Source organism: Sciurus vulgaris, assembly GCF_902686455.1.
Source record: "Sciurus vulgaris genome assembly, chromosome: 9".
Lineage (NCBI taxonomy): Eukaryota > Metazoa > Chordata > Mammalia > Rodentia > Sciuridae > Sciurus > Sciurus vulgaris.
Genome location: NC_136469.1, coordinates 73,535,081 through 73,547,724, shown reverse-complemented (window position 1 = coordinate 73,547,724; position 12,644 = coordinate 73,535,081). Strand labels below are relative to the sequence as shown.

The following is a 12,644-nucleotide window of genomic DNA, read 5'->3' as shown; positions in this document are numbered from 1 at the left end:
GCAGTCTACCCACTCATTCATTGATTCTGTGGGATTCTATTTGTAGCATGCACTTGTCAGGTGCTGTGGTGCACACCTGTAATCCCAGCAATTCAGGAGGCTGAGGCAGGAGGATTGTGGGTTCAAAGCTAGCCTCGGCAACTTAGCAAGTCCCTAACTAGACCCTGTCTCAAAATAAAAAGGGCTGGGGATGTGGCTCAGTGGTTAAGTGCCCTTGGGTTCAATCTCTGGTACCAACCCCAAATTAAAAGCCATTTACCATGTTAGGTGCTAATAATGGAAAGATTAATAACACATGATTTCTACTTTCATGGTGCTGTGACCTGGGAAAAGGCAGATAAATGTAAGACGAGATAAGTTCAAGTGGTGGCAGGAAGGAAGCCATGTTATATCCCCAGTGACTAGAAGAGTTGTCAGATGCAGAGTAGGTGCTCAGTTTCACTGAGTGGATGAAAGAATTATATGTGTGTGTGTATGTATATACGTGGGGTCTTACTAGCATAAGTTGGAACTGGGCATGGGGAGAGGAAGGAACTCCTCCATGGAAGAGGAAGTAGACTCTGCAGGGCACGGGAGCACGTATTGGGAATACAGATTGGTGCAGCCAGCTTTCTCCTCTTCAACTGCACAGGAGTCACTTTAGCCATGATGATTTTTTGGGTGGATACATGCTGAAACTTTGTGACATTGATTGCTGTCCTAGAGATAGGAAATCTGCAATCTGGGAGGCTTTAACCATGTCTTTCTCTAACCTTGCAGAAGCACAGGCACACCATCCCCTCTGTCCCCAATGCCTTCTCCTGCCAGCTCTGCAGGGTCCCAGTCAAGTGCTGGCAGTATGGGGAGCAGTGGAATGACTGCCACCATCAGCACCCCAGTCACCATCCAGAACATGACCTCTTCCTATGTCACCATCACGTCCCACGTCCTTACCGCCTTTGATCTTTGGGAACAGGCTGAAATCCTTACAAGGAAGAATAAAGGTAAACGTCTCTGGTAGTGATTAGTGGGGCACAGAGGTCGGGAGAGCATGTTGCTGGTTTGTATTTTATGTTCAGTTTTTTAAAGGAAAGGACACGGGCAGCTGCTTCTCTTCTCATTTTCTCCATTCCTCCTCGTTACCTACTTGCATTCTCCCCGGAAGTCAGTGGCTTAGAGCTGGATTTCTGGAGCTAGTTGTTAGGAAAACCAAATTAGCAGTGGCTTTAGCACCTTGCCCCTGCACAAGCTCTGGTGTCATTTCAGTCTGAACCAAAATGCTAGCAAAAGGGCAAAGCAAATAAAGAAGGAAAGTCACTGGCTGCTCCTAGGCCCAGATCATTTGAGATGGGAAGCAGCACAATCCCAATGCTGTTTGTTTTCAGTATATGTTAAGAAAAATGGTTAGCTACACCATGAGAAATACAGCACAGTAAATGGCCTTGAGACTTGTTTGGGGAAGAAGGCCCTTAGAGAAATCCAGGGTTCTGGATCAGCAGAAACTGCAGGTAGGAGAACTGGTTGGTATCAGTGCCAGCTACCATTAAATCAATGCTAATGTAAGTGAGCGCCAGAACACTTATGTGAGCAGCGTGAGATGGCCAGGATGTTTGTCCACATTTATCTCCCTGGCTGTAGAGAAGAAGGCAGCCAGCTGGCTGTAACCTCTACCTTTCTCCACCCTCTCTTAGAACTTTATCTGTCTTAGTAAAATAATAATGCTTTTATCATGGTTGGGTTTTTGTTTGTCCATGCATCCATTGATTAAATGTATAAAATGGGTATTTCAAAAGTGCCAGTTACTCTGCTAGGCAGGCATTAGGGATCCCCCAACTCTAAAGCAAACCTGGTTTGTGGCCTTCAGTCTAGAGGAGAGGTGTGGAGAGTTGGCAGGCAACTTTTTTTTTTCCTTGAGATGAAATGCGGAATACTGTGGGGACATTGATTCAGAACCTTGACTTTTTTGTGTTTTCATTTTAATTTGTGTGTGTGCCTTTGTATTTACTAGTTTGGGGCTTTTTGTTTTGCTTTTTTCAGAATTCTTTGCTCAGCTCAGCACAAAAGTATGCACATTGGCCCTCAACAGCAGTCTGGTGGACCTGGTGCACTATACAAGACAGGGTTTTCAGCGGCTAAAACAAGTAACCAAAACACCTTAATGGAAGCCCAGGTTGACTCAGTGACTTGGGGACTTTTTCTTTTTTGCACATGGGAAGCCTCAAAAACAGTCTTGACATTTGTCTCATCAGGATACCAAACTCAAGAAGAGAAACAGCGTGAGATGGCCAGGATGTTTGTCCACATAAACTCTCAAGAGCTGTGTTATCATTGGTTGGACACTATGGTTATGCAGAAGCAGAGATGGAGGTCAGCCCCAGAGATGATCTTGCCTTTCCTAACTAAAGGATAGAAGTGCAATGGAGCCTAATGGGCATATGAATGGTCTGGAAACATTTCTGTGGTCTTTTGTTTTTGTTTTTTAATCAGTAGGATGGAGGTAAGCTGCAAGTGAAATGAGAAGGAATTTCAACTCTGAAAGCAAATTCACATCATCTCAGTAGCCATACTAAGTCCATTCACAGAAGAAAATTTTTTTAAACAATGATTTTTGGTGAAGGGTTTTGTGGATAATTTTTTTTTTTTTAATTTTAAGTTTTGGGGAAACTTGTTTAACAAATTGTAATGGCCGTCTGTAAAACATAAGTTGTGAAGGACTCCACTGTACCCCACTTTCTGCCAGTGAAGAGTGACTTTGATAATACCAAGTATTGTCATAATTTATAAAACTGAAGGCAACCCCCTCCCATTGCCTAGCGTACTGCACATTCTCCCCAGCTTGGATTCCTGACTGTGCTAAAATGAGACCCACCATCCACGGCAAGCAGTGGAGGAAGAGCAACTGCATATGCGAGCCGCCTCGAGGTCAGCTCCCAGAGGACTTGGCGCTGCCATCTCCACCCTTTTAAGGGTCTAGCTAACAAGGTGGTCACCATTGATTGTATTCTGTATTTCCTAACTTGGGGAAGAAGGGAACAACATTTATACCTGACCAGATGGCTAAAATGCTTTTTGATTTTTGTTTAAGTAGAGATGGAATTTGAGGTGCTGATTGGTAGTCTATAGCTATGTGGTGAGTCATGTCTAACCAATCCAGTTTTGTCAATGAAGAAAAATGATATCTACTTAAAGGCTATATTTTTCTGCTACAAATTATTTTATATTTATAGCAAAACTAAACTTTGTGAGCCCTTGATTGCCCAGGGAACATTGACTCCCTGAGAGGATGTGGAGATGTGGGGATGAATTAGATTTTTTAAAAATTTGTCACCACATGCCTTCACTCCAGAGTGTTCTCAGACAACTAGATTTGAATAGGTTGAAGAGAAATTGTGGCCATCCCCTGAATCAATGTCATACTATATACATTAAGCCAGGTTCGGTTTGAATGGCCTAAAATGAAAGAACACAATCAAAATTCCCACATGCCCGCAAGCACAGATTGCATTTTCATTGAAACATTGAAGGTTGTTATTGGAAATACTCAATTTTGAGTGCAGCCAGTTCTTTTTGTCCCTTTTAGAAAGTAGAATTTGCACATGCTAAATTGGAGTGAGTGTCTTCTGTGTAACTATTTGATTTCCTTTTCTCCTGTCATCCCATTCTGCACCTCTGCACGTTGTTCCCTACCGAGCATGTGTCACATTTTTATATTTATTAGTGAAAGGAGAACCGTCTTTATAGGGAAGGCACCCAGGTCCCTCTGATGAATACTAGGACTTTCTGGTTTCCTAAACATATAAAGGGGTGCGAAGAAGCTGGAGCCATGTCTGACTTTTCAGCGTAAATTGCGTGAAACTGCGCCTTGGTCTCTCCTCTAGCCTGTTCTTTATTGCTAACTAGGTTAAAGCTAGAGAATGACAATGGAGTTAATATCTGAGCATTAAAGCTTGATGTATAACGTGTGATCCTGATAAAGCAATTTCCTTTACTGATGTTGTGAAGCAAAGCTATTGTCTTTTTAAACTACTAGTTTAGAGAGCCTGTTGTTAAATGGACAGTAATTGCCTGGCAGGTTGTATGGCCCGGCATCGTGTGTGCTCCTTGTATGGAGGGGACGAGGCGCTAGTCTTAGCGAGATTACTTACCATCCTTCTGTCTTTCTCTTTGGCCAGTCCCTCCCTTTCCACTGTGTCAGGCCACCTGTCAGGTGAGGGGTTCTGTTCTTTATGACAGGTTCTGATCTATGCGGGTTGTACCAGAGCACGTGTGAGTTCTGTTGGCAAGCCACCGTGCTCCCTTGACTGAAGACATTCCCAAGTGGATTTCTCAGCCAATTCTAACAGATTGCTTTCTCAGTGGCCTTATTCTTTTGTGGGTTTTTTCCCCCCTGAAATCTGTATTAAAATTTTATTTGTCCCTTGAAAAAAATTAACGAATCTGGATAAACCAATTTGTACTACTTTGGTTATTGGATATTTCTGATTCTTACTGCAACTGTCATTGTACCTAAAAGAGAATTCCTAATGACTACCTTTTTAATAGAGTATGTAAAGGGTAGTATCTGATGAGTCCTTAATGTTCATAAGCCCTTTTTGCTGTTACAGTTGTATATAGAAATCTGAAGGATTTTTAAACCATTTGCACTTTTTCACTGCATGCTTATAATTCCCAAAGGCCAAATTTGTACTGAGGTAGATATTTCAAGAGGATTAGATTATAAAATTAAGCCTTTGTATGAAGTTCTCATGACAACAATGATAGTGCACACTTCAGAGTGAGAAAAATAGAAAAAAATAATCTTATCGAAAATAGAGTAAATCTTGCCTTTGCCACTACAGGTGTGTGTGTGTGTGTGTGTGTGTGTGTGTGTGTGTGTGTGTGTGTGTGTGTGTGTTAGAGACAGAGAATGAACATGAATGAATGGAAGAGTACTGTTTTACTTTAATGAAGTGTTGAATGTTTCTGCCCTTCTGAAGATAGTTAAAATGTGAATCAATGAAAAGTCCTGCTAAACAATGAAAAAACACTTTTCTAAATCTACCAGGTTACACTTGGGGTTCAGATTATGAATATACAGATGACAGTATGAGAGGGTTCAGCAAATAGGTATCAGGAACAAATTATAAGAGGATAATTTGATATCATGATTTTATCACACCACTGAATGAGAAAAGCAACCAATTTTTAAACAAAAGAGTCTTTATTTTATAGATCTCTTTTAGCCAAATTGTGTGGCTACTTCCCCTAGACAAATTGAACATTTACCTCCTTTATTCTGTACCCTTGGTTCTAGATCTCAGGATGTTTAGAAGCTAACCAACTCTCACTTACTAGCTAAAAACTTGCCTAACCTGGTACTTTACATATTAAGGTTGGTGGGATTGGGACCTTACTCTTCTTTTGTGTTGTTGATTTTTTGCAGTGCTGGGGATTGAACCCAGGGCCTTGTGCTTATGAGGCAAGTACTCTACCAACTGAGCTATATTCCCAACCCGGGAGCTTACTCATGATCCCACTTTTAAAAGCAAAAAGAAAACCACTGTGTTCTCCACAACTGCTATCTCTGATATGCAAAAGGATATATATAATCTCTACACAAATAGAAAACCAGAACTGATTCAGTTTTATGTATAGGTTGTGCCCTTCTTGTCCAAACCTTATTTTGAATTAATGCTGTTTTGCCACAGTGTCAAGGTACGTTATATGGGTCTTATATCATCTGCTTTATGAAGTTTAAAGTGCATTTGTGCATATTAAGATAAATGAGTTAGTTTTCTTTACTTTTAAATTTTTCCATGCCTTCTACCAAATTCTTGTTTTTTTCTTAATGATTTATTTTCCCCAATACTACAAAATACCTTTGAAAAACTTTTACCACTTCATTTGAGACACTCTTTTCCACTGAGTAGCAGCGTTTAAATTTTCCAAGAGTATTTAGGGCTTCTTTTAGAAACACAGAAGTATAGATATTCTTACTGAAAAGTGAGTTACACATTGCAGCTGTGAAGAGATTCCAGGATTGATCATGGTGGTACTTCCTCCCCGCTACCTTCTCTAGTGGATTGCCTCTTCTACTTTTGTTCCACTGGGAAATAATGGATGTAAGGTATTTTATTCTGTGCCTTTATTATTTTTTTTTGTGGGGAGAGGTATAATGGCAGAATAGCATGGTGCTGGGGGGTCTTCCTTCACACATTGCAAGTGGTATTTCTGCCGTGTAGTTCTCCAGTCTGCAACCCAGTTATGTTGGTTTCTTGGTGGCTGAGAATGCACATCTCTTTGTGAATTGTGAGCACTGGTTATGTTCTTTAGCTCTTATCTATGATGTATTGACAAGCACCACCTACTACTTTTCTTTAGGTGGCTGTATGTTTCTTATCACTTTGGGGGAAATCACACTCCATCCTGTCACTATGCGTTAGACATCATCAGGTACTGTGATGGGTAGAGATGTGCCCGTACTTCTCTACCTAAGAGGGTGTCTCAGAGGGCAGGAAGGAAACCCTGCAGTTCCTCGTAAGCCTTTAAAGAAGTATATGGGCCTGGGAGGGCAAGGGAATAAGACCACTGACAGCAAGGCTGGCCAAGCTGCATTGTCTGACCAGGTGGTGGCCAACCTAAAGATGATAACTTGCTTTGCTTAAAAGTAGATGTTTAAGAAATACTCCTCACAGGCAGTATTAAGTGTTCTTTTTGTTCAGGCCATGACATGTATTGTTAAGCTTACTGCACATCCTCCCTTCAGACATCAAGTATACACTGTTCTTGTTGGTGTGTGTGTGTGTGTGTGTGTGTCCCAAATCTTGTTTAAAAAAATTTCTTTTTCTGAATGTGATCATGTTTGGATGCTATCTGAGCAGGGTTGCCTTTTTTTATTTATTACCATTATATATTATATTATATTATATATTTTTGCTTTCTTATAACTTTAGAAAAGTCAAATCTTGGTATTAAATTGTTTAAAAGAATAAATTTTCCAGTTGATAAATGAAAATCACTGGGCTATCTTTGAAGTAATGAATTTTTCTTTCATTTCTGTGGAATAATGTGCCAGCTATTGTCAACACAATGATTTTGTATGTAGGATAGGAAAGCAGTGATGCTCTCAATGGGAAGATGTGCAACACAAATAAGGGGAACTCCATGTATTTTATCCACTTCAGCAATGGAACTGCAACTTGGGGCTTTTGTGAATAAAATTTAGCTGCCTTGTATAGTCCTTTGAAAGAGACATATGTGATCTCTGAGAGAATTATAGTTTGTTTTTTTTAGAAGAAAAATTTGCAAAAGATCTTTCCAAAGATAATGTGCCACAGATCTTTTGTTTGCTGTTCTCTGTAATGAGGATTAAGTGCTGTTTAAAAAAAGTGTAATTGATTTGTTCTTAAATTCTTTCCTTTTCACAAGAGGATCGAACTGTTGAAAAAATTAATAAAAATTTAGAGAAATCAGAGTTGAATCCTTGCTTTTACTGCTTTGCCTGAATAATTAATTCTTAAAATGACTATATGAAATTGCATCTGTGGCCAGTTTCACAGGAATTGTGCTCTCATTCACAGTACTTACTGCTTTTTGTGGGGAGATATATGTGTTCTGAAGGTAGTTTATTCTTCTGTTGAGTTCATTCTCAAAAGTATAAACACATACAAATTAACCTAATACCACCACTGGGGCTTATTCTAACATCAGTGGGCAGGTGCATCAATAACCAAGTTTGCCTATTTTCAATTTGTTGGGTAGAATGTTGGTGTTGAAAGGAATCTAAAGTATGTTTTTTGTTTGTTTGTTTGTTTTTTCCTCCCTTTACTCACCCTAAAGAAATCATACTTCAGTATGGGCCATGAATCTTTGTTGGGTGACACTTTTCACAAGAACTTCCCGTGTAATGTCTTAGGGAACTATAAAGATGAACTTAAGTTGTCTGGGTATGGTTGTACCAATTTTTTTTAACCAGCCACCTGGTTAGAACTGAGATTATTTCTAATTTGAGGATATTATAAAGAATGTTCCCTGACCATCCCTGAAACAAAAAAATCGGGGCAAATTTCAGATTATGTTCTTGGAATAAATTCCTAGAAGTGGGTTGTGGGATGAAAAGATATTTTTTCCCTATACTTTATTTTCAAAAATTTCCAACATATACAGAAAAGCAGAACAAGTCATAATACAATGTTTACACATATACCCACCACCTAGATTTAACAATTAACATTTTACCTTGATTTTTAATGTAACTGTATATTGATGCTGAATAGGTAAGTTGTAGACATTATTTCTCCACTAAAAATTTCAGCACACATCTGTCTGAATGCTTTACAAGGTGACTACTGTATAAGAGCATCTAAGAAAAATTTCTCAATGTCTAATATTTGGTCCATATGCAGATTTCTCCAGTTGCCCTCAAAGTGACTTGAAGCTTAATTACTATTGTTATTATTTTGGTTTTTGTTTTCTGGTTCCAGGGATTGAACTTGGGGTGCTTAACCACTCAGCCACATCCCCAGCCCTTTTTAAAAATTTAGAGACTCGGCCTGCTGAGTTGCTTGGGGCCTCACTGAGTTGCTAAGGCTGGCTTTGAACTCACAATCCTCCTGCCTCAGCCTCCTGAGCTGCTGGGATTACAGGCGTGTGCCACTGCATCCAGCTTGTACCTTAATTTTTGAACATGGATTCGACCATGTTTCACATATTACCTTTGTTATCATGTCTTTTTATACTGAGAACAGTCCTTCCCTCCCCCTTTTTAGTGTAATGTCCCCATCCTGAACTTGTTTCCCCTAAAGCATCCCTTAATTCATTTCTTTATGTCCTATAAACTAAGTAGGTCTAGAGGCTTGATTATATTTTGCAAGAATCCTTCACAGGAGATGGTGTGCTTTGTACTGGGTCAAATCCAGAATTACCTAACATGGTTTTTCTAATAGTAATGCTGTGCCTCACTGATCCTTGCTGAGTCACTGGAAGCTGAGAAGTGTATCATAGGCTTTTATTGTCAAGTTGCTAGAGAAAAGTTGTATCAAGTTTTCAGAGTATTTTTCCACTCCTACATTCCTGGGTATTGTTTGGAAAACGGGAAGGGGAAAACAGTGAATTTGATAGGTGGAAAATGGTGTCCCTCTTGTTTACATTTCTTTTTAGTGCCTGGGTTATTTGACCACTATTCTAAATGCAGTTTAAAAGCCCATCTTGGCAGATATGGGGAAAGCTGTTTTCACCTAAATCCTGTAGGATGAGTTTAACTACAAGGAAGTGTTGTTAATGGAGGAGGAAAGTGATGCTGAGCAGTAAACACACACACACACAGGCTGAGGAGAAGCATTTTTAAATTTATATATTCAGGATATTAATTTTAGTTTATGTATTTGTCTCCAAATTATATTTTTCAGCTTTTATTACTTTTAGCAGTTTTTGAATTTTTAAGTAGGCAGGCTTCTACAAATGCCTATGGTTTCTGCTCTTGGTGTTTCAATGAGGTAAGTGAAGGATTTTAGTCACTATGGATGAGTTTTGCTACCATTGAATACGGTGAGGTAAGTGATAACCTCCCTTTGTGTCTTTCTCAGCCTTGTTATTACAAGATTTAGGCATTCTTGGTGCCTGCATTTATCCACTACTTGCCAGGGTTGTTGGAAATTTAAATTGTCATGATCCAGGCTACTTGTAACAGTCATCTCCTGGGTGTTGAGAATCCTCAACTCTACTCCAAACAATTTTGAAGCCCATTGGATCTTTACCAGAACATAATCGGAGGTTTATATGCCATTACTTTGGTTGTGATTAGGTAACTGTACCGTCTGGCCTGTCTAAGGAACAGGACTCTGCAGCATTTGTGGTTTTCCAGTAGACCACACTCAGCTGAAAGTAAGACTTCACTGAGACACTAAGGCTCTGATAATAGAGGCCTTTGCCCTTCTAACAGACTGGAGGGCGAACCTTCAAATACTTTCCAAACAAGACAATTCTATTTTAACTTTAAAAGACCACGTACCTACTCTGGATAAGTGCTTTTAATCACCCCTCTATGTTACTGGGCCCAGTCGTAACATCTCTTTTAGTTTATAGCAGGAAGAAACGATTATGGATTTATATCTCTCCATTGCTAAGTATTTCTGTAAATTATCCTCCAAGCAACAATGTACACCAAAAACAAAAACCAGGTGCACATCTTTTCCTACACATGCACTCACTAATGGATATGGAAAACGAAATGTACTCAACTGAATGGACTAAAAAATGCCTGTAATTGACTTTAGTTACGAGTGAGGAGTCTGGAGAGGTATGACTTGATGGAGTGGTTTTGCAGTGGCTCCACAAATACTGCACTGAAGGAATCTGATGCACACACTTTTTGGCATTTTTATTTTATTCTTGGTACTGGGGATTGAGCCCAGAGGTGCTTTACCACGAAGCTACATATCCAGGCCCCTTGTTTTGAAGACATGGTCTTGCTAAATTGCCGAAGCTGGTCTCAAACTTTTTGAATCTTTTTGCCTCAGCCACCCAAGTCACTGCGATTATAGTCATGGCTGTGAATTCTTTAGGATAAATTCCTAAAGGACAGATTCCTGTAAGGGCTATTTCTGGGCCAAAGCACAAGCCAAATTTAAAAATTTTAATGTTACCAAACTACTTTCCCACCGTGGATGAACTTAACATTCTTGTCAGTTGTGGATACAATGTTAAAAGCAATATTATACGGTTCTTTGCATTACATTGATGACAAATGAAGTTGACTGTTTTGTCATAAATTTGTTGTCCCCCTACCCCCATCCCTATCTTGGTGCTGGGAGTCAAACCTAGGCCTAATACATTCTAGCAAGCACTTTACCATGGAGCTACAGCCCCAGCCTCTGGCTATTTATTTCTAATCTATAGAATGCCTGTGTACTTAGCTCCTTTTCTGTGAGATTTACACCACATTTCAACCAATTTGTAGATTAAGAAAGTTACATCATGTTGATTGTCACTGCAGACTTCCACTTGAGATGCAGACAACATTCCCCTCCACATTTCCCCCCAAATCCTATAGGAAGTAATAAGCAATCCCCAAGTTAAACTTCCATGCATGTCACTGCTTTAGGGTCTTTATTTAAATCTTACTACATTTCCAAAGAAAATGACATTCATTCTGGGTAATAAACCAGCAATTTTGGTTAAGGCTGTGTGTGTGTGTGTTGCTGGATTTTGACCCCAGGGCCTCACACGTGCTAGGCAAATGGTCTACCCCTGAGTTATGTCTCCAGCCCTAAACTGACAATTCTGAGACTCCACTGGATGTAAATGAATTTCAACATCATTATTTCTATGTCTCTCAGATAGAAAACCCGTTGCCAAAAGTCAATCCTGAGCTTTACTTGACTACAGCCCAGTAAACATTTGCTTATTTTGAATGAAATTTTAAAAGTAAGGGAAGACAGGTTACCTGTCCTTGTGAGACTTGCATCTATTCAATCTTCTGAGTGGTTCCTTTGTATAAAGCGACATGTTTCAGGATGCATGCAGGCATAAAGCTTTGGTCAGCTTCTGGATGGCGTGTGTCATCCAGCTTCAGATCTGGTGTTTTGCCATTCAAATAGCTACTTTCTCTGCTTGAAGCCCTTCATCTATTTACAGATGTCACTATTCCAAAGCTAACACCCTGTGGATTGAGTTATTTCAAGCTTGACAGCATGGCCTAAGCCAGTTTATCTGCTAAGCAGAGGACAGTACCCCTCATCAAAAAAGTAAAAATGTGAGGAAAGGAGTGTGTGGTACTTTGCATAAATTTTTGAGTCATTTTCATGGTTAGTATAACTGGAGTATAAGTAGACATTAAAGAGGTTTATAACATGGAGTTTCAAAAAGTAAGTCCTGAGAATCTGCAGTTACTGGAAACTTCCAATGACCAGCACAGGATTATCCTGTCTGATGGTGCTTTGTATGTTGCCCTACAGAGTTTCTTGACTTACTGATACTAGTCAAGACACTAATATACCTATTTAGTGACTGCTGAAATCGATATGTTTAATAAAATACAAAAGTAAATTCCAGTAGAATAAACTTTGAAGGACATGAACATAAATTTTTTTTTTAAAAATCTGAATATGAAAATAAGTCTTAAAGAATAAACAGGAAGTAAGCAACTATACATTTCCCCAGCATTCTCCAAGTTTGAGAGTAGAGGTACAGAATAAAATCTTAGCTTCAGGTAACCCTGAAGAGTGAATGCCTTGGCCTCTCACCATATAATGTCCAGGAAAAACAACCAGTAAAAGCCAAAATAAAGAGTTGAAATATATTCTAAAGTATATGAAATGAAAATTAGATATTTCCCTGTTAAATATGGTTTTAGATACAGAACTTAAAAAGACTTCTTCAAAATCATCATGTTGGGGGTTTCTGCATGTTTGTTACCATGGTTCAAGACAAATTTAGAACATTAATTTTTTAAAACTACCTTTGGAACTACATGGGCAAACACCTTTATGTTATGATGGCTTTTCTGGAAAGAGTTCATACTGTATGTATAAACAACTCATAGGTTTTGGATCTAAAATTTTCAAAAATCATTATTAAGCTGGGGCATAAGCCTGTAGTCCTGGCTACGTGGGAGGCAGGGAGATCACTTGAGTCTAGGAATTTAAGGCCAGCATGGGCAACATAGTGAGATTCCTCTTTTTTAAAAA

General features: G+C 39.3%; 1 protein-coding gene across 5 annotated transcripts in view; it reads left to right on the top strand.

The window, feature by feature from the left end:
* Positions 1-7,432, top strand: part of AFF1 (ALF transcription elongation factor 1) — a 182,380-nt gene extending 174,948 nt beyond the window's left edge. For all 5 annotated transcript variants that reach the window (XM_079153194.1, XM_079153192.1, XM_079153193.1 and 2 more), the window contains 2 exons: positions 760-983; positions 2,017-7,432. In XM_079153194.1, coding sequence (XP_079009320.1) covers positions 760-983; positions 2,017-2,138 — 346 coding nt within the window. In that variant the 3' untranslated portion in view covers positions 2,139-7,432. The remainder of the gene's footprint in view (positions 1-759; positions 984-2,016) is intronic.
* The last annotated feature ends 5,212 nt before the right edge of the window (positions 7,433-12,644 follow it).